We start from the raw sequence: 27,720 nt of genomic DNA, 5'->3' as shown, positions 1-27,720 counted from the left end.
TCCCAATTTATATAATCTATCTGTGGAATTCCCTCTCTCTTGGCAATCAGAGATGAGGGAAAAGCTGGACTCTCAATGCCTGCAACCAGGAAAATGCTGTTGTACAAAATTTGAATGAGCTACAAGCTCTTACCTCTGTAAGATTCTGAATCTAGAGGCAACCAGGTATTCAAATATTCCACTGCATGAAACATACTTTCCCCTGACTTTCTCTTTCATAAAAGAGTTGGGCAGCTGAGTCTCAGGTACCACACATCCCTCAAACAGCCATCACATACGACCGGCATCAGTGTCATTTGCAGATAATCTATCAAGACAGCAAGTTGCCGTCATCAGATTCATTGTGTTCTGTAATACTGATGTCCCCTCCTGGCTGCAAGCCAATGGCAGAAGAAGCTCTGCTCACAGGGAAAATATGCATCTTTCAATCTTGGTACCAGGCCAACAATCTAATGCCTGACGAGGGTGGGAAACCGTATCTGTGCCTTTCTCCTTCACTGAAATGGCCAATGATGCTTAGCCTACAGAACGCCATTCAGATCTTCACAACGTTAGACGTGTACTTTAGGACCAGAAGAAGACAAATACAGCCAGTCCCTAACTCACAAATGGGCCTGGCTCCAAAAATTCATTTGTAAGTCAGTTGTTTGGAACTCAGAATGCATTTTTCCATGGAAACAATGTTATAAACGGTTGTTAGGTTTCCAGGCCAACCCACAAAAGCCTATTTAACCCATAATGCTACTGAAACATTGTACATTTGCAATGAAAAATAACAGAGAACCGCTGTAACCATGCTCATAATTGGAACAGATAAAAGTCAAACTGAATTTTTGAAGTTTCCTATGCATACTTTAAGATGTATGAGCTAAGCATATAATATTTATGTATTTGAAGTGTTAATTAATGGTGCTTAGAGATATATGAATGTATTACTCAGAGACTCGGCCTTTCTCCCTTGTTGTTGGAAGTCTGGAATCTTCAGCAAGTGTTTGGATGTTCAAGACCACCCTGCCTAACCAATTTGAAAGTGGTCCCCTGATGAGAGGGAGTTGCCTCATTTAACTCCACGCTTTCCTGCGATAATCAGGAAAGGAAGACTAAAGCACACAATTGGCATCAGGTGGTCCACAGCAAAGATCTTGGGCAGGGATGGGGTGAGTACAGACTGCAAATCCATCACAGGCAGGTAGGGAGAAAAGGGGTGTTCAGAGAAAGAGGAGGAGCCACACACGTATATGAGTGAGCATCACTGAAAGGATGGAGGGAGGGAAAGAGGAGGAAAAATGCCTGCCTCTCTAATCAGCCAATATCTTTCTAGACAGATATAGATACAAGGAATCCCCATCCATGGTGTCTAAGAGACCAGGGAAGCAATAGTTTACTGCCAGGAGCACAAGCAGATCAAGGTCAACTTGCCATGCCTGGGTTCACATGTGGGATAATCGTGGTGGTGTTGGTGTTGGTGTTGGTGATGGGGATGATGATGACGACAATGCTGATGACAATGACAATGAGGATGAGGAGGATGAAGATGATGATGGTGATGATGATAGGGATATGGATAGAGGCTGAATCAGTGATTTCACAGGTATGGTGAACTCTGTTGCAGAAAATCCCTCTACTAATGCATGCTGGCACCTTCTCTGCAACTTAGAGAGCTGCCTACAGACATTGGGAGTTAAGTAAATTGCTTTTAAAAGTTAAGCGACAGCCATAGGTGTCTAAAGTAGGAACTGAACCTAGGTTTTCCTAGATGTGAAGTCACCTCTCTCTGTCATCTATGCCACATTGCCTCTCTGGAGGAGGAAGGGGAGGAGGAGGAGGAAGAGGACAATTCATACTTTCATCTCTTGTCATATTTTATAATGATAAGCACATTAACATAAGTTTACAATGTACATTCTCCTCAATAATCTTCAGAGTTATGGAATACAGGTTGTATAAACCGATTCTCCCTGACCCCCAATTTTCAGCTTCCTTTTGTTGTGTCTTCCTTCATTTGACTGTAACTTCTGGAGAACAAGAACTGTCTTTCTTTTTCTTATTTGTGTTCTCAGGGCTTAGTACAGTGCCTGGCACATAATAGGTGCTTAATAAATGTTTATTGAATTTGCTTTCCAATACACTGGGCAGCTTTCCTCAAAAATCTTCATTGCCACTAATTACCTTACAATTAATTGTGAAGCAAAAGGTTTAAGAGGAACACAGAAAACAATTTTTTCAATAAATACTCACAGAGTGCAGTGTTTAAAGTTTGGGTCTGGTCAGTGGCCTGTGTGCTCATTTTCCTTTTGATCTAAGACCGTGTATGTGTATGATCCAAAAATGTACACGTAACCAAAGTGTTAGGTTTAGTGAGTGGGGTGCATTCTTTAACACCATTTTAGAGGCTACTCACAGATTAATGATACCACTGCTGTACTGTCCATTCAGGTCATTGTAATACTGACCACTCTCACTTATCTAGATTTCATTACGTCAGTCTGGCACAGTAGATTTAGAATAGTCCAAATAACAGCTCTGTTGTTTAACTTGTTGCTGTTGAGTTGTTTCAGTCATGTCCGACACTTTGTGACCCTGTTTGGGGTTTTCTTGGCAAGGATACTGGAGTGGTTTGCCATTTCCTTCTCCAGCTCACTTTACAGATATGGAAACTAAGGCAAACAGGGTGAAGTGACTTGCCCAGGGTCACTCAGCTAGTAAGTGTCTGTCCCCTATTGCTTCATAGTACCTTACAATTCTCCAACTGTGCAACTCACTTAATATTTCTGGGTCACAGCCTCATCTGTAAAATGACAGGAGAGGCTTAGATGGCCTCCAAGTTCCATCCCTAAATCTATGATCCTATAACTAGTCAATATAGAGGTATGTTCTAAGATGGGGAAGGGGAAAAAAAGAGAAAGAATAGTGGCAGAATGGGAGCAGGGACTGGAGGTGGGTAAGACAGTCATCCAGGGACTGACGCGGATGGGGGAGGGGTGAATTTCATATAAATAGACATTTTTGGTGCTACAATATCTTGCCTTCTCTGGCACTAGATATTTAATGACCCTGACTTGCCGGTGTTACAGTGAAAACTGAACGCTACTAGCAAAGAAGGAGAAACAGAAAATGATTTTTTCTCTCTCTTTTTTTCAAATGCAGGAGAGTAGCAAGGAGTAGAATGGAATCATTAAATGCACTTCACAATTCCCAAAATGCAACTCAGTACATTCTCTTCCTTCTATCCAGTCCCGAGTTCAGCTCAATGTCTACCTTCATTCCCCAGTCCAAGGTACATGTACGGATGGAGAAACTACAGCTAGGTGGCACAGTGGAGAAAGCACTAGACTTGGAGGAAAGAGGATCTGGTTTTGAACCCTGCCTTGCTTGCTGGGTCACCCTGGGCAAGTGGAGTTAACATCTGACTGCCTCAGTTTCCTCAACTGTAAAATGGAGTAAATAGCATAATAACATTGACTTCGTAGGGTTTTGTAAAGATCAAATGGGATAACACATATGAAGTGCTTGGGAAATCTTAAAATGATAAAAAATGTGTATATGTATATATTATATACATATGTGTATATTTTATATATACATATATGCATTAGCTATTATTAGCCTGACCATCCAACCACATGCCATATTCTTGAACAATAGGTATTCTTGCCCCATTTGAAGTATTAGGCTAGTAGAACAGAAGGCCTTAAATAAAGCAGACCTGGTTTCCAGACACACATTTGACAAAACCATAGCATCTTTGGAGCTAAGATGATGGAGAGATTTAACCAAGATCAGCATCCCCAGGGAATAAATATTTTCCCCTTTTGACTTGTGCTTAATCTAACTCTTGGCCGCATGAAGTAAATTTTACCACCAGTCTCTTTGGGAAGAAGGAATCTGATGGAGGTGTTTCAAAGTATCATAGATTTAAAGGTTGGTGGGGACCTTGGAGGTCATTCAGTCCAACCTCCTCATTTTACACATGAGGACACTGAGGCCAAAGAGGCCTCAGTTACAACTTGCCAAGGTCACATAGGCACTAAATAGCAAAGCCCGAATCCTCTCACTGCAATTCAACATGCCTTTTCCACTGTGCCTACAGAGAGGTACACTGAAAATCGATGGGAAAGTGACCAGGAGAAGGAGAATGGGCTGAAATGGACTTGGGAAATGATACAGAAGTGGAGTTATTGCTCTTCTGTGCCAATGATCTCCTGTGCCAATGACTTACTTATCTACCTTCAAAGTCAATTATAAACCATAGTAGTGGAGACCATGAAGCAGCTAGCAAATCCCTTTGAATGAACATTCCTCAATCAGCCAAGTCAAACAACACTCTTTGTAACATTTGCATATGAACAGCCCCTAGAAAACTGACTTTCCTGGCCCATAAAACAATAAACTCTTGATTCCCTGAACAGTTACAGGGACCAGTGCATATAAAATGAAATGAATAGAGTAGCCTGGTTTCAACCAAATGTTGTCATGTCTGTTTTACACAGTAAGTGGCTGCCTCTTTTTCCTGTTCCAATGTTAACTTACTTATGCCACATTTTAAGATTGTTGAAAGTGTGGCAGTTACATATAGATAGGTGGCATTTTCCATTTAATTTACAAATGAAGTACAGTAACAAATTACATGAATCACAGAAAACAGGAACTACTTTCACTGGGGGAAAAAAGATATTCAGATTAATTTGAGAAGACATTGATTCGTTTACGTTTACCTCATCATGTGTTCTGAGTTACATATTATAGACAGCAATGTGAGATAATATTTACCTATGCTATTCATATTGTCTTTTTTCCTATTAGTTTAGAGACAGGAAGCTGCTGTGATAAAGTCCTTTTAAAACTGATTCAGCTAAAATAACAACCTAGAGGCAAAGACTTGTTCTGAGTTACAACAGCATGACACCTGAAATAGGAAAAGAGATATTGTTAGGTACATCTATTAATTAAGCAACAGTGATTTTCAGTGGCAGGCATGTTCTGGCTGTTAATGACCATCTGGAGAAGATGAGGCGCCCTTGAACCAGTTGGTAATTTACAATCAGGAAATGCCCTAGCTGTAGGTCATCACCGCTGCCATATGGGCCATGGAATGTTGAAAAGAAGGAGGAAAAAAAAAACTCTCAATGTTAAAAAAAAAGTTCTACATGAGGATTATTATAAAAGCTAAGTGTCCTAGGAGGGGCCAGAGAATCTGCCTTTTCTGTCAGAAAGGGAGAAAGAGAACTTCAACAAATTGGTTGGAATTCTACCTTTGCAACATCTCTAGTATACACTTCCTTCTCACCTCTGACATAGCCACCACCTGGACTACTACAGTAGCCTGCTGGTGGGTCTCCTTGCCATAAGTTTCTCCCCACTCTGATCCAACTTCCACACAGCTGCCAAAGCGATTCTTTCAAAGCTTGAGTCCAGCCATTAACCTTCTTATTCAATAGACACCAGTGGTTCCCTAATTCCTCCAGGATCAAATATAAAGCCTCATCTTTGATCCTTATAACTCTTCAGCCTGGCCTCTTCCTAAATATTTAGTGTTCGTACATTCTCTTGCCCTTCAAACACTCTGCAATCCATCCATACTGGCTACCTTGCTGTCCCACACCTCTGCACTGGTTATTCCATAAACCTGGAATGTTACCCTTGCCTCCTCTCTACCTCTTAGAAGTCCCTTGTCTTTCTCCAATACTCAACTTAAATGTTACTTTCTGCAAGATCTTTTTCCTGGTTCCCACCCAACCACCCCAAGCTGCTAGAGCCTTCCCCTTTAAGGTTACTTGCTATACATAGTGTATGTACGTATTAATTTACATGCTATCTCCCCCATTAGAATGTAAACTCCTTGGGGCCACTAGGTGGCACAGCACCAGCCCTGGAGTCAGGAAGACCCGAGTTCAAATTTGTGACACATTTACTAGCTGTGTGACCTTGGGCAAGTCACTTAACCCCAATTGCCCTGCCTTTCCCCCTCCAAAAAAAAAAAAAAAAGAATGTAAGCTCCTTTAGGGGCAGGGATCATGTGTTTGACTTTCTTTGTATCCCCAGAACTTAAACATAGTACCTGGCCCAAAATAAGTGCTTAATAAATGCTTGCTAATTGATTCATTAATTAATCATTAAGTTTATGATAAAATTCATTGCATTTATAAATTTTAAAAAGTCTCATGCTTTTCTCTTTCAGTAAGCAGAAGCTATTGTTATCTTGGTATCGTTATATTAACTTATCTATACATGTATAGCCTATATCAGATTGCATGCCATCTTGGGAAGGGGGGGAGAAGAAGGAGGGGGAGAAAGTTTAGAGCTCAAAATCTTACAGAGTGAATGTTGAAAACTAGAAACAAATAAATAAAATTTAAAAAATAAAGATAAAGTTATCTAATCTCCTCTAAATGGAGAACAATGTATTACCTACATTATTATCCTAATTATTATCCTAACAATAACCAACATAACATTTTAGGGTATGTAAAGCACCTCACGTATAGGATTTCATTTCTTCTGAACCCTAAGAGTTGAGTACCATAGATATTATAATCAGCCTTACTTTACAGCTGAGGAAATTGAGATTCAGAGCAGTTAACAATCTAAGATAAGATTCATACCTAGGTCTCTACTGGCTCGAAGTCTAACACCTTTTCCACTATTCCCTGTTAAGCACAGACAACTTATATGGGATCCAGTGATTAATGAACTACAAAGAGACCAGGAAAGACAACTTTCTGTGTTATTGACTCACTGTTCACTATAGATTAATGAAGTTCATTAATTCTTTGGAGAATTATTTTTAAAATTATTTGAAAAACACTAATCATTCAATTTGTAAATTATTCAAAGAGAATTTGGTAATGAGGATAGATTTGCATAGGAAATATTCTGGAGAATTATTTCCATTCTATTTGTTAGAACAGAGGCAACCTGTTACTAACTGAAATTCTGTGGTATAATGGAGCCAAGAGCAGAAAGAGCACTTGGACAAATCTTCATCCTGCTGTATAACTTTGTGCAAATGAATAAACCTCTCTGTGCCTCAGTTTCTTTATCTGTCATTTGGGAATAATAATGAGGATTTTCACACATACAAACACATGTAAAAAGGTTTCAAAAAGTACAAAGCTGCCATATTAACATCATATGCCACTGAGTCATAGAAAGATCTGGAATTGTTGTCAATGCAGGAATTCTCTCTACCCCTCTATACCTTGCATTCTTTTCAGAGCCCCTCTATAACTTACAGACCAGTAGCCCTAAAGGATCAGGGAGATTAAATAACTTGCCTATGGCAGGACATGAACTCAGATATCCTCAATTCCAAAGGTTGCCTCTCTATCATACTCTATCATGCTGTCTTTTATGTTAATATAATGTAAGGATGGGATAACTGACTTACTCAGGTCCACCTCACTTAAAGTGATAAGACATCCAATCGATCACTTGTAGGCCTTAGGCTAAGTGTCAAAAAAAGTCCAGCAAACTTCAATAAAGTTGAGCAAACATCATATTTAGATAGGCCAGGGAAACTTGGCAAAGTCCCAGAGGTTATCTATCAATTTATAAGGTAAGGAACGAGAGTCATTCAAAAGTTTGGGGCAAATTTGACATTCATCAACATAGTGAGAAGGAGCTGCTTGGGGTGGAAGGATAGACTACAGCTCTAGCTTTATCCTAGGTTTCCTCACCCCACCCCACCCCCGTCCCCACCAAAGGGAGGACTTTGTAGGCTTCTAAGGCTCCCACCATTGGATTTTGGATGTCACAGCTTCCCCCAGGTGTTCTAGTCCCATCTCCAGATCATTTGATGGCAGTGTCTGCATCAGGAGCCAAGGATAGATGGATCCAGTATCACAATGCTTAAGGGAAACTCCTTGAGTATGCCATGAATGGGATGTAAAGACTTTTAGCAACTAGGAACTATTCTATACACTTCTGCCACATGTGCTTTCTAAGCTTGGGCCTACTTTCCCCCAGACTCCAAATTCATCTGTGACAGAGTGGGTCACAGACTTTGGGGCAGAGAAGAAGGGATGTTTTGTACCAAGTATATTTACTGTATTGGTTTATCAAATACTCCTTTCCAAAATCCCACTTAAGTCCGTCCGAGGATATGAAAGCACCCCATGGGGACTTGAGCCAATGGCATTAGAGAAGACAACCCTTGACACCCAACTCCAAGAACAGTGAAAAGGAGACATAGCCAAATTTTGAGGACCCAAGTCCTCAGCAATAGGAATTGGAATAAAATTCTTAGATCTCATGAGGCATAATAACATGGCATTATCATTATTTTTGTTATGCTTTCATCTACTTATCCCAAAGGCTGTATGCTGAAAGGGCTATTGATACCTTCTATAATATACATTTGATTTATACAAATACAACACAAATTAAGCAGTTTATTTTTCAATTTATAGTCTCTGACTTGCAAGAAAAGGCGTATCTTAATTTATTCAACAGCAGAACTTTCTAAATATAGGCTAGGATGGTAAAGGCTGTGTATGTCATTGGGAAGGACACATTCTTGGTGTAAAATTAAGGCATTAAACCATCATTATGACTAAATCTACTTTAAAAAAGTAAGCAGTAATGTATTCTATCATAGATATATATAAAAAAGCTAAGCCATATCATCCTCCCCTCTACTAAAAAAATGATGAAAAAGCTGCTTCTAAGCTTCTGAGCTTTATTTCTGCCTGTCTGATGTCATGCTGTTAGTGGTATGTATCTTCTGTGTTTTAATTACCTATCATTCTGTGTCTGTAAATATGCTGCACCTCTAATTTGAGATGTGGTATCCATTATAATGTGAATAAACAAAGAACAGACAATAGGCCTGCCAATGCGAACTCTCTCTTTGTTCCTTTGCGCTGGCTAGCCACGCTAGGGAAGTTTTATGCTATCACAGATGCTGTTGCTAGAAAAAGAAGAAAGCCAAAGGAATTTCTTATGGAAGGAGCTGGGAATGGTGGGGTGACAATCAGACTCAAATGTCAAAACTTGTGGTGAAGTTGCCCCCTTAAAACGGTCTGCATTGGGAGCAAATAAAGACTCTAATAGTCAAGGAAGTTTTGTCAAATTGAACAAGACAATCTCAAAAGCTAAAGAATGGTCCTTTTGAAACTACCAAAGGGAATGTTACAAACAATGGAGAGTTTAAAATGACATCTAGCCCATAATGGTATTAGTAGTACTTTAAAAAATAGAGCTAATAATAAATATGCCTCTCATGTTTCCTCTTTTTAAAACTCTAAATAGTGTGGTTTGCCTTGTGCCCACATCAAAGGAACCCAGCTAACTGAGGAAAAAGAAAAATGAAGGCCCAATTCAACATCTCCCTCTCCTGGTGCCTAAACACATTTTCCAACAATTTTCTTGGAACCAACAACAAACTTAGAAAACCAGAAACAGAAACGGGAAAATAAACCCACCAGAGGAAAGCAACCACCCCGGGGCCCCGCCCCCTCTAGCCTCCTCTGTCCCAGGCCTCATCTGAACATGCACACAATGAGTCAAAGAAATCTTGTTTTTTCCTCAAGGAGCCAACTGCTTGAGTCTTGGTCATAGTACAAACAAGCAGGGGCAAAAGATCTCTAGCCTTCAGAGAGCTGGGTTTGCCAGCTCCATTGGAAAGAGTAGCTTGCTTCAAAGAGTACTAAAATAAATAAATACAGAACTCTGTAAGAGGGCTTTGGAGTAACCTGGGAGAAAACGTTGCTGATATTTTATATTTACTTAGCTGTATTACATGTTTTCTCCAAAAGGATGCAAATTCCTCAGGAGCCAATCCTGTTTGGCTTTGGTTCTGGTATCCCCAGAACATATCACAGTCCCCAGCATACAATAGGTACTTAATAAAACCTTACCGGATTAAATTTAGTGATAGCTCAAAAATCCTTAGTGTCTGAGATCTATCTGCTCCCCACCTCCACCGGCCCACTAAAAGTTTATGTGTAGGAGTTACTGTAGTCCAACAGTCTAAGGATGACAGGTGGAATAACTTCAGTGAAAACATGTGTGTGCACATGTTCCCACATAAACACACATATATACATATGCATATAAATGTCTGCAAACATTTATGTGTCCATACATATATGTATGCATGCATTTATGTGTAGATATGTATGTATGTGTATAGCAGCAAACTTTCTGGTATGTTTTTCCAGTTCAGGATGTCCCAAACTGACTCTGTGGAAAAATCAGTGAAGAGCTCCCCACCTTGCACCCCCACCCCATTCTGCATCTACCCAGGGGTGCTTCTTCTCCTAACCTGGGGACCAGAAAGTCATCGGTGCACCTTGGGGTGCTCTACAGCAAGGGGCAAATAAAAGCTACTCACATTTATAGAGCACTTTTTCCACAATAGCCCTGTGACTTATTATCCTCATTTTTACAGATGAAGAAACTGAGGTTCAGAGAGCTTTTGACTTACCTGGTAATACACAGCTAGTAAGGGACAGAATCAAGATTCCAAGCCAGGTATGTCCTGGCTCTGATTCCCAGCCTTTTCTCCACTGTGCCATGGTCTCTCAAAAGTGGGAGGCAGACAAGGGCATTTATATGCTGTGTTCTTAGTCCCTACCTTCACTTACCTCCTAGGACCTTAGAGGTTTGGGATTATTATCAGGGACAGAAAAATGCCATGGGACTACTCTCCATAAATTTCTAGATAATTGTTCCATATGAGTGATTTCAGTCCTGAGAAGGAGGGTGGTACATGTGGTTCTGGTTTATGCAGCTGGCATTATATGCTACTAGTGGAGAATGGCAGAGGAAGGAATTATGGTATTCCAGCTAAATTCAGACCATATGGCCATCTGCCAAGGTGATGGATCTGGAGAGCAAGAGCAAAGTCCAGAATGTTCCCCTCATGCAAATCTGCTTCATTGGAATCCAGAAGTGATGCCTGGAGCCTTTGTCGTAAGAGAGCTTGGTCTCAAATGTCTCCCCTTATGCCACACACAGAGAAGAGAACAGGAGGACAAAAAGCACATCAGTGGGACCAGACCGAGAGTTGTTAATATGTCCCCAGATGAATGTAGCAAGGATTCCAAATGGAATGAAGCTTTGCCTGGTGCCCTCCCCATTAGTGTATATCATCCAACTATTTTGTATTTATTTTCTTTATTGTTAACATTCTATAGTAATTAAGGATTTATAAAATTGACATATATTCAAGCCTCACTACAACTCTGTAAGGTAGTTGTTTTTATTACCCCCATTTTACAGGGTAATTGAAATTGAAACTGAGAGAAGTCAAATGATTTTCTTAGGGTCCCATCCCTACTAAGTGTCTGAAGCAGTGTTCCAACCAAAGTCTTTCTGACTCAAAAGTGAGGCTGGTGTCCTTGCACAGCCCTCCCTCACTCAAACCAAAGTCAACAGCAAGTCATGTCATCATTTCCCTGATGTCATGGTCCTCTTCACAAACAAAGGACAAACACAATCTTTCTGACTCTAAGGCCAGTGCTTTATCAACAAATCCCCCAGCTGCCCCCATGAAAGCATGATAGAGTGCTGGCCTCAAAGCCAACAAGACCTCAGTCCAAATCCCACTTCTAACACATGCTGGCTAGACGCCGCTGGGCGAGTCAAGCTTTTCCTTGGTCTTCCAGTGGTGTCAAACTCAAAGAGAAATTGATCCCCGTAGGCTGCTCGTAGACTTTAGAAAATCACAAATTAACCTGATCGCATTTTATTTTTATTTAGTTTGTTAAACATTTCTCAGTTACATTTTAATCTGGTTCCAGCAGTACTCTGGAGTTGGATGCCTATATTGCAGGTTATTCTCCAAGACCATAAGTTTTATAAACCATAAGTTTCACTGGTACAGGGAGTTTCTTCACTGAGAGGTTCCCTATACCAATGAAATCACAGGTCTACTCCCCATTTCCTTTATAATTTATATATGATCTTGTTTTCTCCCTATTAGAATGTAAGCTCCTTCAGGATCAAGATTAACTGACTCTGTCTCCAGCACCTAACAGTACCTATCACCTGGTAGGCACTTAATACATGTCTATCGATTGGATGGGGGGACACTGGCAGTAATGGTGTAAGTGAAAGCACCACCAAGCTTCAATTTTCCCTTAGATTCTATTTACCTCAAAGAGCCAAGGACACTTAGCCTATTGGGCTACAGTTTAATATGTCTAATCAATCAGGCCGGCCATCACTATCACAGAAAAAAGTACACTGGAGAAACAGAAAAGAGTAGTCCTGATTGGCAACAGTATGTGAATCAGTTAACTTAAATCAGCTTTAACAATGGTCTCCATTCCAGTTATTAAATTGGGAAGCTACTCCCACTTTTACAAATTACCCAAATACCAAGAGAATAGTATAAGTAATCAAGATTACTGATTTTGAACTTAGAGGGGCTGGGTTTAAATTCTGGCTCTGTCATTTGCCTGTGTGACCTTGGACAAGTCATGTAACCTCTCAGGCTCAGTTTCCTCACCTGTCAATGAGAAGGCCATACTAGATAACTTCTAAGGCCCTTTCCAACTCTAAATCCATCATCATGTAAAAGGCAGCTGAATTAAAATTAAAGGCAATGACTCCCTTTTCCTTGGTTGTAAGAGAGGCAAGAACTGCTGTGAGCTCTCACATAGAGGAACCCCATCCCCTGCCATATGTCCATGAACACATGATGGCACCTCTGTTTTTCTGCCTGTGTTGTATTCAACCTTTCTGATCCTGAGTGAATGTATATGCCTTAATGGAAGTACCCAAATCACCATTACGATGGGAAAAACTATCATTGCCATCCAAGGCATCATTGACAATTCAATGAGTTAGTCAGTCAATAAATATTTATTATGTACCTATATGTGCCAGGTACTGTGCTAAGAACTAAGAATAGAAAGAAAGACAAATGACAGTGACCGCCTTTGAGGAGCTACAGTCTTAAAGGGAAAGACAACACATAAAAAGAAGATGAAAAGGAAGGGGGCAGAGGAAGGGTACCTGATTGATGAAGACCTACAGCCAGGTGAGAAAGGATGAGCAGACTGTGCCGGGGACCCTCCATAAATATAAGACCTCAGAGGAACTCTCTGATGTCCATACTCTACCTTTTCCAATCAAAGGGAGGAAAGGGGTCCTAAGTGAAGGCAGTACTGAAGAGGAGTGAGTTTCGGAGCCGATCAACTGTTGTCCCAAAGCCAGAGACAGCATCTGCTAGTTAGATTAAGGAGCCAGCCTCAGTGAGTGAGGGAGCAACTCATCTATAAGTTATGCTTCACCCAGAAGTGAACTTGACAAAGATTCCAGAGGAAGAAGACAAGAACTCATTAGCTGGGAAGTCATCCCCAAAGGGATTAAGGAGACAGTTCTTTGTTTTTGTTTTTGTTGTTTTAGTAACCGATTTAAGCTTGAACCCACTATCCCTAGGGTCCAAGGTTTAGAGAGGGGAGCGTATGCTCCCAGTGAGATGTTGCTGTACTGCAGTACTTGCTATAGTTTCTCAGTAAATATCCCTTTGTCAAAGCTAATTAAAATAAAAGAATACAACGATGGTAACGACCAATATTGCTTCCCAAAGACATAGGGAAACCCACTACCTCCTCTTGATAGGGAAGTGAGGAATACAGGTGCTAAATGAGGCATTCACTGCTAGATGGGGTCACTGTATAGGTTGGCTTTGCTTAATTGTCTTTCTTTGTTATAAGGCAGGGTTCAGTTTTTCAGAAAGTGTATGTGGTATTAAAAAAGACAGCAATAGAACTTTCCAATAAAATAAAATGTCCAAGCATTCTCTATATGCCTGGCCTTAGTTTTCTTTAAAATAAGTACATCAATATATCTATTTCTTAATTACTCATGGTAACAGCAGAAAAAAACTCTGAGTATAAGAAACTCATAGATAATTGAGAAACCCAATTTTCTACCATGTCTTTATCTGTTCTCCTACTAAATCCTTTACTAATATTGCAAAAGAACCCAATTTGAGTTTCACCTTTTCCTTCTCACTTCCACAATTATAATATGGCCAAAAAATAATTATTACTGAGAGAAAAAAAGAGATAAGATAAACCATAAACCAGATGGACTGTTCCTAAGTATCAGAAACTGAGTATTCTGATTTATCTTCTAAAGAAACAATCAAAATATTTATAGTAGTAATTGGGAATACAAATTTTTACTAGTGTCAGATGCTTAATGTAACAAACAGGCAGATTCCACCCTACCACACCTTCTTTTAAAAATAATTTATTTATTTTTATTTTTCATCATTCGCTTCCATAAGATTTTGAGTTTTAAATTTTCTTCCCCTTCCTTCTCTCCCCCCTCCCCAAGACAGTGTGCAATCTGATATAGGCTCTACATATACATTCATATTAAACATATTTTCACATTAGTAGTGTTGTATAGAAGAATTAGAACCAATGGGAGGAACCACGAGAAAGAAGAAACAAAAAAAAAAAGAGAGAGAGATAGCAAATAGTATGCTTCCATCTGCACTCAGACTCCATAGTTCTTTCTCTGGATGTGGATAGTATTTTCCATTGTGAGTCTTTTGGAGTTGTCTTTGATCCTTGCATTGCTGTGAAGAGCTAAGTTTATAGAAGTTAGTCATTGCACAATGTGGCACTTACTATGTACAATGTTCTCCTGGTTCTGCTCACTTCACTCAGCATCAGTTCATATAAGTCTTTCCAGGTTTTTCTGCAGTCTGCCTGCTCATCATTTCCTCACTATAATCGGGGGAGCAGGGTGGTTGAGCTATAGAAATGATGTACCTATCAGGATAGCAGCCTCTCTCTCGTTCTGAGATTGCCTAGTAACAGTACCTAAAAGTGGAAAGGGCACAGGCTTCTGGTTCTGGGTGGTGTTCCCCACTTGGCATTTACATTATGGCTGTAGAGTGGGTTATGTTGGAAGGAAAGAAAGAAAAAAAGCTAGGTGAGACATCTCTTCATGGCTGAGCAGTGTAGGGAGTCTGGTTACCTGGGTAGTTTTGCCTCTGTGCCTGTGTCCCCCTAAAGCAAAGGGAAAGTGGCTATGGTATGAGAAGCATTTGCTTAGAGAAAGGGAGAAATCTGTCCAAGTGAAAATGATCACCTTACCACCATGCCTTATCCTCATTTCTGTTGCTTCTCATCCTTTCTAGCCCCCTAGTAAGCATTTTATGATGGAAGCAAGTTAAGAAAAGGAGCAAGCAAATGGACAACAGGAAGCCAGGACAAGAAGGAAAACCTCAACCCCAAAGATGTCCCATTTCTACTCTTTATCCACATAGCTCTTCTCCTACTTCTAACCTGACACTACCGACTCTGCTGTTTCAGAAGACCACCCCTCTCCAGCTGATGACCTCCCATCACTACCCTTCCACTTTCCCACCCCATCTAGAACATAGGCCTTAGGGCAAAACCACCGATGCCATTGGCTCAGATTGTACACAGAGCTTAAAAATCAAATTCTTTGTGCCTTACTTAGAAGCACATGATCATAGATCTAGAACTAGAAAAGACCTTAGAGGCCATTGAGTCGAACCCTGTAATTTTATACAGGAGAAAACACTGACGCTGAGGGAAATAAAGTGAGTAGATCAGGACCACACAGCTAATAATTGTATACCCTCGTTATTTCTGCAATTCATGGGGCCCTTGGAAGTTGCCTACACTCAATAAGAAACTCAATAAACATTTGCTTAAGCATTAAGTTCCTTCTATGAAAAAGAGTCACTGCTGTAGTTGCTAAGGAGAATATAGTGTGGATAAAACATAGCCCCTGCCCTCATGAGACTTTGTCTTCTTCGAAGGCTCAACTCAGATGTAGGAAGACTAACAAAAGGTCATTGGGTTTGATTAAGAGATTATCGGGGATATTTTTTGAGCAAAGTAGTTCCAAAAGAATAGTGCAGAAGGAAGGCAGATTTCATGTTGGTAAGGAAGGAATGGCTAGTGAGGAAGCAGAAACACAAAATGTAGGCAACTTTTTTTCAATGAAGCTTGGTGGTGGGGCTGAGGAGAGACATGGGGTGATAGTTACATGAAATAGCAAGGTCAAGGGAAGTAAGGGACCATTTCATTTGGGCTTTGTCTTCCCAGCACCTAGGGCAATGCCTTAACAAATGCTTCTCGCTTGGTTGATTAAGGGAGGCCCCTGAGCAGGTCTATAGCCAAATGTAAAAGAGCTAGTGAAGAAGACAGTGAAGATTCACAGGAGAAAGAGGATGACTGTTGAGCCAGGTCGAGGGTTGGTGGGACAAAGAAGGATGAAGAGCCAGAGAGAGAGAGACTGGTCTTAGCATGTAGTGAGGCTTCTTACTCTAAGAAGGGAAGCAAGAGAGAGGTTCATGCTCAGAACATCTGAGGCTCAGAAATTTTGAGAGACAAAACAGGAAAGGAGGAAGCTACTATCAGGCGGTTTTGACCTTATCAGTGTAGTCCAAGGGTAAATCGTTGTTGTAGAACGTTAAATGTTATTGCCATTTATTTGCTAGTCTGGGGTTTCTCTCATACCTATTATTATATACATAATCATATTTTTGCTCTTAGCATTTTTTAAATAAAAGCACCATCTTTTACCTGAGAAATATAAATGAAGAGATTTTGCTAGTTATAGAATATATGTATACACATATTTATAAATATATGTGTGTGAATATGTAGTTATATATATTTAATCTCTTAGTATCACATGCAGCTCCCTCCCTCTATACACAAATACATATTTGCATGTGTGGGCAGGAACATATACATACACATACATACATATACATATATACATGTGTATATATTTATATATGCATATATGTATGTGTACATGTATACACACATGTGTGTATGTGTATATATTATATATATATATATATATATATATATATATATATATATATATATATATATATACTAGAAAATCAATCAAAGACTCAGAGAAACTACACAACTTTTGGATGATCACATGGCCCAGGAAGTGGCCACGACAAGGACTTGGGACTTCAAGCCAGACCCCTAGTGCTGAACAAAGTGCCTGGCACAGAGTAGAAACTTAAGAATGTTTATTGACTGACTGATTTCTTTCCATTCTACCAAATTGTGTCTCAGTCGTGTTCATAACTTCAAATGACCAATTTACAAGCAAACCTTTAGCATACAACTAGTCCAAATTTGAGAAATTGCCTGTGCAGTAGATTCTCTTTTCTACCCTAATAAAACAACAACTATTCATGATGTTGTTTGATATTCTGTAACTAAAGGTTATATTAAAGTATTACCAGACTTCATGAATTACTCATGAGTCCTGATTAAGTACAACCAGATTCTAAGTGTTTTAAGGTTGGGAATAGTGTCTTCAACCCAAATGCTCCCACATCAAAAAATGCCAGCTATAATGACCTGGGGCTACTTCCATTATGAATTTGGTTCTTGCTTTATAAAAAGACCATGATACTTACATGAGATAATGACCACGTCAAGTGTTCCTAGTGATTAAGCCAAGGCATTTACCTCATACCAAATGCCAAAACTGGAAGCACATGGCTAACTGTGGACTATCAGATCAACCCAGGGCCCTTTCTATAAGAATACAGGGCATCCTATTCATCTCCAGTGTCCAACAGGGGGAGCTGAGGGAAGCATCTCTGATGTTGTCTAGAAACCTTCAGCTAAATGCTTTTAGAGATTGTGTTCCCTGATTATTGATTGACCTATATTTTTTTGGCAACTACCATGCCCTAGAGGGTCTGATTTGACAGGGAGTTAAGGTCCACGGTTAAAGTAAATTATGAAAAAGCCAAGATAAGCAGTCTGACTTCCTAAAAAGATTAGTTTCTTCTGTTCTTTGGAATGTTTCTGGGGCTACGTCACTGGCATTGTTTTTGAGCAAGGAAAGATTTGCCTTCAGATGACTGCCAGAGTAAACATCTAATCCCCTGGACAGTACCACACAAGAGCCGAAGATTGCTAAACCACATGAAGTAAACTACATAGGTTAAAAAAGCGAGTTAATCTCAGTCCTCTGGTTCTTTCTGGGAAGATGGGGTAGGAATGACAAGCAGGAAGGTTGAGAAAACACAAACTTGAGGGATGACCAGTTTACCTGACTCAAAGTTCTGCTCATCTAAAATGAACACAGTATTCTTTGCTGTTTGCCCTCTGTGTAATAGAATGCCGCCATGCTGAGGCCAACGGCTGCTGTACTCCACCTTGAGGCATGGCTCCCAAACAGATGTTTTTAGCAAAGCAATACTTCGAGAATCATAGGATTCCATAATTCCTCGTCATTATAAGCATGCATCCCACCCTTTCTTTGCAAAGGTCAAACATTCTAAAGGAATTAACAGAAAAGGCAAATCTAGTTTCTTTTTATTAAACCTTTTACTCCCTCCAAGCATGTCTTAATACTGTCTACCTTGATACATCGGTGTATCATTGTTCTAGACCTTAGAGGTCATCTAACAAATCCTTTCATTTAGAAGGAAAACTGAGGACACTGAGGTCCGGAGATAAGCACTTGCCCGAGAGAGTGGGTTAGGGGAATGGTTGACCTACCATAACATCATAGAGCTAGGGCTGGAAGGGACCCTAAAAGCTCAAGTAGGACTCCCTAATTTTATAGGTGAGGACATAGAGAACCAGGGAAGTTAAGTGACTCACCCAGTGTTACACAGGCAATGGTTGGCAGAGCTAATAATTGAACCTGGATTTTCTGTCTCTGGTTTTTCTGTCAAGGAAACTCAGCAGCATAATGGGTAGAGAGCCCTAGGCCTGGAGTCAGGAAGATCTGAGTTCGAATATGACCTTAGACACCTACCAGCTGCATGAGCCTGGGCAAATCACTCTGTTTGGCACAGTTTCCTCAACTGTAAAGTGAGGATAATAACAGTACCTACCTCCTCACAGGTTTGTGGTTAAGTGCTTAGCACAGGGCTGGCTCCTAATAGATGCTATAAAAATGCTTATTTCCTTCTTTTCACTCTCCCACCCCAGCACAGAATGCAATTGATTTACATCTTCTCATCAATACAATTCATGGACATGTCCTTTACTTCTTTTCTTTTAATTTATTGTTGCCTTTTGTTTTAACTCCATAATCATTTCCCCTTGAGTTTCTCTTCTACTCCACCCCCCACTGTCCGCTAAGCCCTTCCTCTTAACAGAACATTTAAGCAAAGTCAACCAACACAGCAAGCCCCTCTGACAGAGCAGACCGCACTCCACATTTGCACATCCTGCTTCTCTATTCCACATCCTTTCCTGAATCTCCCACAGAGATTCTATTCTTGTCAACTCTAGAGGCCTTTCCCTGGCTCACTTAATACCTAATCATGTAAGTGGTTGCTAAAGTAGATACTCGGAGTTTCAATATTTCCCTGTTTTCTAAGGTATTTAAAAATCTTTCCATTAGCAATAAACAGAGGAAGGTTATGCTTTACAGAAACCAACAATTCTTTAGAAAGATAGATTCCTTTGGGACAAAAGTTACCCTGTACCTGGTATCCTTTAGAATAACAGATTTTTTTTTAAATCTGGAAAAAAACCTTGCAGATGATCTAATTCATCACCTTCATTTTACAGATGAGAAAAATGAGACTCAGAGAGACCAAGTGACCCATTCATGGTTTCATAGCTAGTTAGGATCCAGTTCTTCCGAGGCTGGCCCAGCGTTCTTTCCACTGATATTATTTATCAATCCCTGAAATGGATGTTTCCAGGTACAGAATGTTAATAAGTGAACATTTTAATAAGCAAGGCAACCTTCCCAGAAAGGGTATTTTAATATACTACAGATTGGACAAAAAACTATAGCAGTATACTTCATATAGAGGTTATCTACCAACAAAATAGCTTTTTGGCTCATCTTTCCTGAGCATTAATTACACGTCATCTAGTTCTTTATATCAAGATATCATTTGTTGTAAGAAATAGCTCCTTCTTTTCCAAACAACGCAATCTAATTTTCTGGTTCGTGTATTCTCACTCTTACACAGAAGCCATTGCTTTCAGAAGAAAATTGTCCTAAGATTGATTCTAGCCCTGCCTAAACTTCTTACATACCTGTGGCAGAGTCAATGGTGAAGAGAGAGGAGAAGTCTCCTGGAATGAGCTCATAGGACACCACTCCATATACTCCAGCGTCCCTATCAGTAGCAACAACGTTGAGAATCTCCGTGCCTGGCTGTGTGTGACCACTGATGCTCGCCACGTAGGAGGCCGGGTTAAAAACAGGTTGATTATCATTTACATCCTTCAGTTCCACTCGAACAAAAGCTTGGGCACTTAGTCCACCCTGTTGGATAAATGAGAAACTATTAAAAACACCGCTCTGCTAAATGATGGATGGAAGGATAACTAGCAGCCTGAAACCAGAATGAAATTTTTAAACAACAAAAAAATCTAAATTACAGTACTTTTAACCTTAAGACACCATTTCTTAGTATTCTTAGTAACACTGTATAATACTTTAACTGTTTATTAAAGCATTGAGCAGATGATACAAATAATATTTCCTTGATAGGTATCACATCTCAAGAGTACAGATGCTTGAGTGATACAGTCCCAGTGCTTAACGGACCTTTCCTCCCAGTTGCTCCTGCCTTTTTCTCTGCTACCTTGAATCTATCTAGTCTGAATGTATTTTTTATGTAGCTATCTTCCATACTGTCTCCTCTTTCAGAATGCGAGCTTCTAGAGAGGAAGAATCGTTTTCCTTTTGTTTTCACTTGGTATATAGTGAGGACTTATGACTGTTTGCTGAATGATTCAAGTACACTTAGTATATTTGTTAGTTAGCATATTATACCTTTAAATAGACTAATGTTGGGGAAACCTAGGAAGTTTGTCTTTTATGCTCTCACATCTTCTTTTAGCATAGGCCTTTCTTCCTGATTTCAGATCTCTCCCTCTCTCTCCCACTCTCTCTCTCTCTCTCACTCTCACTCACACACTCTCTCACACTCTCGCACACACACACACACACACACACACACACACACACACACACACAACCTTCCAATAGTTCTAATAGGTAGATTTTAAAGCAGGAAGTGACCTTGAGTCCATCAAGTCTAATCACCTCTTTTTTTGTTTGTTTGTTTGTTTTAGGGATATGACAGTTATTCATTTTCACCAGCATAAAAATTAACCACTTCATTTTTAAAATGATGCAAGTGAGGCCCAAGAGAGATTAAGTGACTCATCTAACGTCCTTCTTGTTTTTTGAGCTAAGTGATTATCAGAAGTAGGAACTTAATCCAGTTCTTTCTGCTGTGAAATTCAGTGCTATTCCTCTCTCATTTTAATTGTCCAGGTTCCCTCCACCACCACCTGGTCAGGTCCATCCTCCATATATTATTATTCAGGCTCCAAATCTTGCCCTCTTCTCTCTCCTCATCAAAATTCAATCATCCTAAGTTCATTCCCTCAGGGTCTAAATGCCTTCCTGCTAATAGGATAAATTATTTCAAGATAGGGTGTTAATGATTGCTAAGAGCCTAATGTTAGGGTCTTGATTGATTAGCTATCCTTGGCAATATCATAATCACCATCTGACACCAAGTGACCTTCTAACTGTTTAAATGGGGGAGTGGGAGGCATAATATCTCACTCCTTCCCTACTCTGCTCCAATCCAAACAAAATGGCGTCCTGATGAGGCATTTGGAAGGATCAAACCATTATTATCTATTAGTATTATTACTTTTTCATTATTATCTTATTTCTATTATCTAGTTATAGATTATATATAATTATATATAGATATAAAAGTATATCTATATAATATATAAATATAAAATATATCTATATAATAGCTATATTATCTAATTATAATAATTTATTAGCTATTATCAAGGAAAAATCACTTCATTTCAAAACTGATTCAATAAAAGGAGTGTAGGGGCAGAGGAAAGAGGGAAAATCCTTCATTAACCTTTGGCTCTGGTATAGATCTGGGAATGATAAAGATCAAATGTTGCCTCCAACCTTCAAGGAGGTACTAAGGAGAAAGAGTAGAGACTCTAGGTCCAGAATCTAGACCAAATAAATGAATGGAGCTTAAATGCAGCCTTCCAGGTCTTGTTCTCTTCTTTCCTTCTTTCTTCCTGGTAGGCAGAGCAGAAAGTGACAGTAAGTACTCTTTTGAGCGGAGAAGAAGCAAGATACAACTTTCCCATCTTTGTAATGGGTTAGGAGGTGAAAGCCACTGCATGACCTAGTACAGTGGAAAGATTAGTGTGTATGGAGTCAGAGGACCTGTGGCCAATCCCTGACTTTGTCACTGTATGTATGACTGGGGCAAATCACTTAGCCTCCCTAGGCCTCAGTTTCCCCATCTGTAAAGTAATGGGGTGACCTCTAGACGACCTTTGAAGTCCCTTCTAGTTCCTAGACCTATGGTTGTAAGATAGTCTGCCTGGGTCTAGGACATGCAATATAGCTATATCCTGTTTACAGGAATGCGTGTCTACGCCTTTATGATTACTATTAATTATTCTATTCTTGAGTGATAGATGCTATTTGGGGTGGATTTGTTTCTTACATGTGCATAACCAAACCAACTGGCTATGTCCCCAAAGCCTATGTATCTGCTGATAGTAAATATCTCTCTTCATCTCTCACTTGAGAAAGTTTACTTTGGTGAGATTATTTCTGCCCATCAAGCATCCTGTATTGTCCGATACCATGAAGGAATCTTAGTTTACAGGACAGTGCAGCCTTTAACAGTTTTAATGGAAAGATGTGGGCATCGAGTTTTCAAGAGTGGCTTGCTCTTAACAATTCTTCTGGAGAAATGAAAGCAGTGACTATGCATTTTAAAGATGTGGCTTGATGTCTTTGCCCAAAAGAATGAATGAAGGAACTCTACGCACTATCATATCAGCGGGTGTAGGAATGTTTTTTTTTTTTTTAAGGAGAAAAGGTTCTCCCAATACTCTGTCCCAAGTCCCTTTCACTCATTCACTTGGTGATCTCACCAACTCTCATTCATTTATCATAGCTACACAGATGATTCTGTATCTCTACATCCAATCTGGTGCCTCAGTCTCTCTCCTAAGCTTCAGTTATTCATTTCCAATACCTCTTAGACATCTTGAAGTGGATGCCCCATAGGTATCTCAGTCTCGACATGTTCAAAACAGAATTAATTGTCTTTCCTCCCAAAGTCTCCTCCTTATAACTGCCCTTATAAAGGCAAAAAGCCGTTATAACTGCGTTGAGGGCACTATCATCTTCCCAGTTACCTACGCTAGCAACCTTACTCCAACACAGCTAGTAAGCGTCTGAGGTCGGATATGAACTCATAAAGATGAGTCTTCCCGACTCCAGGCCTGATACTTTATCCACTGGGCTACCCAGCTGTTCTGTAAAAGGCCTTAGCTGTTTCCAACCCTCCAGGCTACTAATGCCTTCCCCTCTTAAATTACCTTTGATCTATTCTGTATATACCTTCTATCTACCTAGTTACTTACATGTTGTCTCTCCTACTAGAATTCGAGCTCTTTGAAGGCAGGGACTTCATTTAGCATTTTATTGTGTCCCCAGCTTTTAGCATAGTCCTTGGCACATAGTAAGCACTTAATAATGCTTGCTGACAGACTGATGGGAGGCCGTTAACTAACATCACACAGAATAATGAATTGCTTACAAGCCTAAAAGTAGGGCCAATACTAGTCTTTCAGACCACTGGGGGACTGTTTAATATATTTCTGCTTTTCTGTAGTAAATATTCCCTCTAGTGGCCTGGAAAAGTCAATGAGGCTTCTTAAAATGCCAAACTTGTTTTTCAGAAAGCTATGGAAGGACCTTCTTTCCACACCATGTGGCCTTTCTCGTTAATTAACTTCCCCCACCCCAAATCACAAGAAACAATTGCTGAGGCAGAGAAACAATAGAAAAGAGTGTTATGTGAGAGCAGCTGCCTTCAAGGGGCTGAGGAAGGACACCAAGAAGTAGCCACATTGTCAATAGATGGAGTCTTCTCTTGTCTCATTCCCCATCCCCCATCAGCACACTCATTGATTGTATTTTCCCTTTCTCTTAGGTACCATGTATGTGGCTACATTAAAGCGCAGCTTTCCATTTCTAGCTAATGCATGTTGGCACTTTGCTTTGATCATGTTATGCTACAACAGCCAGGATTTTTAAACTGAGTCATTCCTCTTCCTAATTTTTTTTAACCTAAGGGAGTAGGGAGAGGAAGAGGGAATAATAACCTTGGCAGGAAGAGTAAAGAAGGTGATTGGCATGTTTGCATGTCTAAGATATATGTGGGGAGTGGAGAGGGGGAGGCAGAGTGTGGATGAACAGATGTCTGACTCTACTAGGGTTGGGAGGAGAACGACTCTTGCCCTGGGGGTGCTCGGTGGATCACAGTTTGAGAAAGGTTGCTAAATACTCCTCTGGAAACAGCCACAATTTTCAGCTTCCCAGAGCAATGAAGTTCAAGGGCAAAGCTGATTACGAAGTGCAGAATCTCAGACGGAGGTGGCTGATGGGGTGATGACTGCAGCTGCTGCCATCAGCACTCCCGGCAGTCCCCTTTTCCCCTGCTCTGGAAGATCAGGAATGCAGTAGAGGCAGGGAAAGTCATAGCCACCACTGCATTCCAAAAAGTTGTCAATGAAGTGCCATAGATGGAAGAAAGAGAAAATAGCAATCTCAGACTGTTTTGTGGAGTTAAATTTCATCCCACTCCTAAGATTAAAATCTGTTATAGAACTCCACCCAAAGTTCCTTTTCTTCCCTCTGAATTCCCTCCTTCTTGTCTGCTCTCTTATGGGTATCCTTTCTTCTTTTTCTCCTCCAAGAAGGGGAATGGAAAGGATAGTCAAATTCATCACAGATAGGGTGGAGAAAGGCAGAGGGGAGGGGCAGGGAAGGCCATACTTTACTATTTGGGAAAATAGGTGAAGAAGGAGTCCTACCAAATTCTTTTTATGACACAAACATGGTACTAATACCCAAACCAGGTAGAGTCAAAACAGAGAAAGAAAATTATAGACCAATTTCCCTAATGAATATTGATGCGAAAATTTTAAATAAAATATTAGCAAAAAGATTGCAGCAACTCATCACGAGAATAATACACTATGACCAGGTAGGATTTATTCCAGGAATGCAAGGCTGGTTCAATATTAGGAAAACTATTAGCATAATTGACCATATCAACAACAAAACTAGCAGAAACCATATGATCATCTCAATAGATGCAGAAAAAACCTTTGACAAAATACAACACCCATTCCTATTAAAAACACTAGAAAGCATAGGAATAAATGGAACCTTCCTTAAAATTATAAATAGCATCTACCTAAAGCCATCAACAAGCATTATTTGTAATGGGGATAAGCTAGATGCATTCCCAATAAGATCAGGGGTGAAACAAGGATGTCCATTATCACCCCTACTATTCAATTTGGTACTAGAAACATTAGCTGTAGCAATAAGAGAAGAAAAAGGAATTGAATGAATTAGAATAGGAAAAGAAGAAACTAAATTATCATTTTTTGCAGATGATATGATGATTTATTTGGAGAATCCTAGAGAATCAAGTAAAAAACTACTTGAAATAATAAGCAACTTTAGCAAAGTTGCAGGATATAAAATAAACCCACATAAATCCTCAGCATTCCTATACATTACTGACAAAGCCCAGCAGCAAGAGATAGAAAGAGAAATTCCATTCAAAGTCACTGTAGACACTATAAAATATTTGGGAGTCTATTTGCCAAGACAAACCCAGGGCCTATATGAACATAACTATGAAACACTTTTCATGTGAATAAAGTCAGATCTGAATAAATGGAAAAATATCAGTTGCTCATGGTTAGGCCAAGCTAATATAATAAAAATGTCAATTTTACCTAAATTAATCTATCTATTCAGTGCCATACCAATCAAACTACCAAAAAATTATTTTACTGAGCTGGACAAAATTATAACAAAATTCATCTGGAAAAACAAGAGGTCTACAATATCTAGGGTATTAATGAAAAGAAATGCTAGAGAAGGTTGCCTTGCCATACCAGATATTAAACTGTACCATAGAGCAGCAGTCATCAAAACTACCTGGTACTGGCTAAGAAACAGAGGTGTGGATCAGTGGAATAGGATAGAAATACAAGATAGAGAAGTCAACAACTATAGCAATCTACTCTTTGATAAACCCAGAGAGGCCAGCTTCTGGGCTAATAATTCACTATTTCACAAAAACTGTTGGGAAAATTGGAAAATGGTAGGGCAGAAACTGGGCATAGACCAATATCTTATACCATATACCAGAATAAAGTCAAAATGGGTTCATGATTTAGGAGTAAAAGCTGATACTATAAGTAATTTGGAAGAGCAAGGAATAGTTTACTTATCAGATTTATGGAAAAGAAAAGAATTCATGACCCAACAAGACATAGAGAGCATTACAAAATGCAAAATGGATAATTTTGATTACGTTAAATTGAAAGGTTTTTGTACAAAAAAAGCCAATGCAACAAAAATTAGGAGGGAAGCAGAAAATTGGGAGAAAATCTTTGCAACTAGTATCTCTGATAAAGAACTCATTTCTAAAATATACAGGGAACTGAGCCAAATATATAGGAATACAAGCCATTCCCCAATTGAGAAATGGTCAAAGGATATGAACAGGCAGTTTTCAGAGGAAGAAATTAAAGCTATCTATAGGCATATGAAAAAATGCTCTGGATCACTACTGATTAGAGAAATGCAAATCAAAACAACTCTTAGATACCACATCTCTCCTCTCAGATTGGCTAAAATAACAAAGCAGAAGGATGATAAATACTGGAGAGGATGTGGGAAAATTGGAACATTGTTACATTGCTGGTAGAGTTGTGAGATGATCCAGCCATTTTGGAGAGTAATTTGGAACTACGCCCAAAGGGCCATAGAAATGTTCATACCCTTTGACCCAGCAATTCCACTTCTAGGGTTGTATCCCAAAGAAATCACACAAGAGGGAAAGGGATCCATATGTACAAAAATATTTATAGCTGCTCTTTTTGTGGTAGCCAAGAATTGGAAATCAAAGGGATGCCCATCAATTGGGGAATGGCTGAACAAGCTGTGGTATATGAAGGTAATGGAATACTATTGTACCATAAGAAATGGGGATGATACGGACTTCGTAACAACGTGGAAAAACCTACACAACATAATGCTGAGTGAGCGGAGCAGAGCCAGGAGAACATTGTACACAACCACAGATATATGGATTCCATGAGGACCAACCCTGACAGACTTCGCTCTTCTCAGCAACACAAGGTGCAGGCACAACTCCAAAGGACTCACGATGGAGAATGCTATCTACATCCAGAGAAGGAACTGTGGGGTTTGAATGCAGATTGAGGCACACTACATGCTCACCTTTTTTGCTTCTCTTTTGTTTTTGTTTTTGGGGTTTTTTTTTTGGTTCTGTCTCTTCTTTCTCATGATTCATTCCATTGGTCATAATTCTTCTCCACAACTTGACTAGTGTATAAATTAATTCAATGCGAAGTTATACATGGTAGTTATATGAGATTCCATGTCATCTTGGGGAGGGAGGGAGGAGGAAGGGGAGAAAATCTGGAACTCAAAATTATGTAGAACCATGTGTTGTAAACTAAAAATAAAAAATAAAAAAAGAAGGGCTAAGATTACGTATAGCCCTTGTTGATGCCTCTCCAATCCCTAAACAAAGACTTTGATTTGTAAGCTAAGTGAATGTCTTTCTGTGAACACACACAGCCCAAGTACCTGTGTACAAAGCCTAGTGATCAGTGC

At 39.7% G+C, this 27,720-nt stretch overlaps 1 protein-coding gene across 1 annotated transcript in view; it reads right to left on the bottom strand.

Annotated features, from left to right (window-relative positions):
* The window catches only part of DCHS2 (dachsous cadherin-related 2), a 323,005-nt gene that overhangs the window by 109,012 nt on the left and 186,273 nt on the right, over window positions 1-27,720 (bottom strand). The window contains exon 3 of the mRNA XM_036762311.1: window positions 20,001-20,232. Within this exon, the coding sequence (XP_036618206.1) occupies window positions 20,001-20,232 (232 nt within the window). The remainder of the gene's footprint in view (window positions 1-20,000; window positions 20,233-27,720) is intronic.

Source organism: Trichosurus vulpecula, chromosome 6 (assembly GCF_011100635.1).
Source record: "Trichosurus vulpecula isolate mTriVul1 chromosome 6, mTriVul1.pri, whole genome shotgun sequence".
Taxonomy (NCBI): Eukaryota; Metazoa; Chordata; class Mammalia; order Diprotodontia; family Phalangeridae; genus Trichosurus; species Trichosurus vulpecula.
The sequence above is the reverse complement of the archived record's forward strand: the minus strand, read 5'-3'. Positions and strand labels throughout refer to the sequence as shown.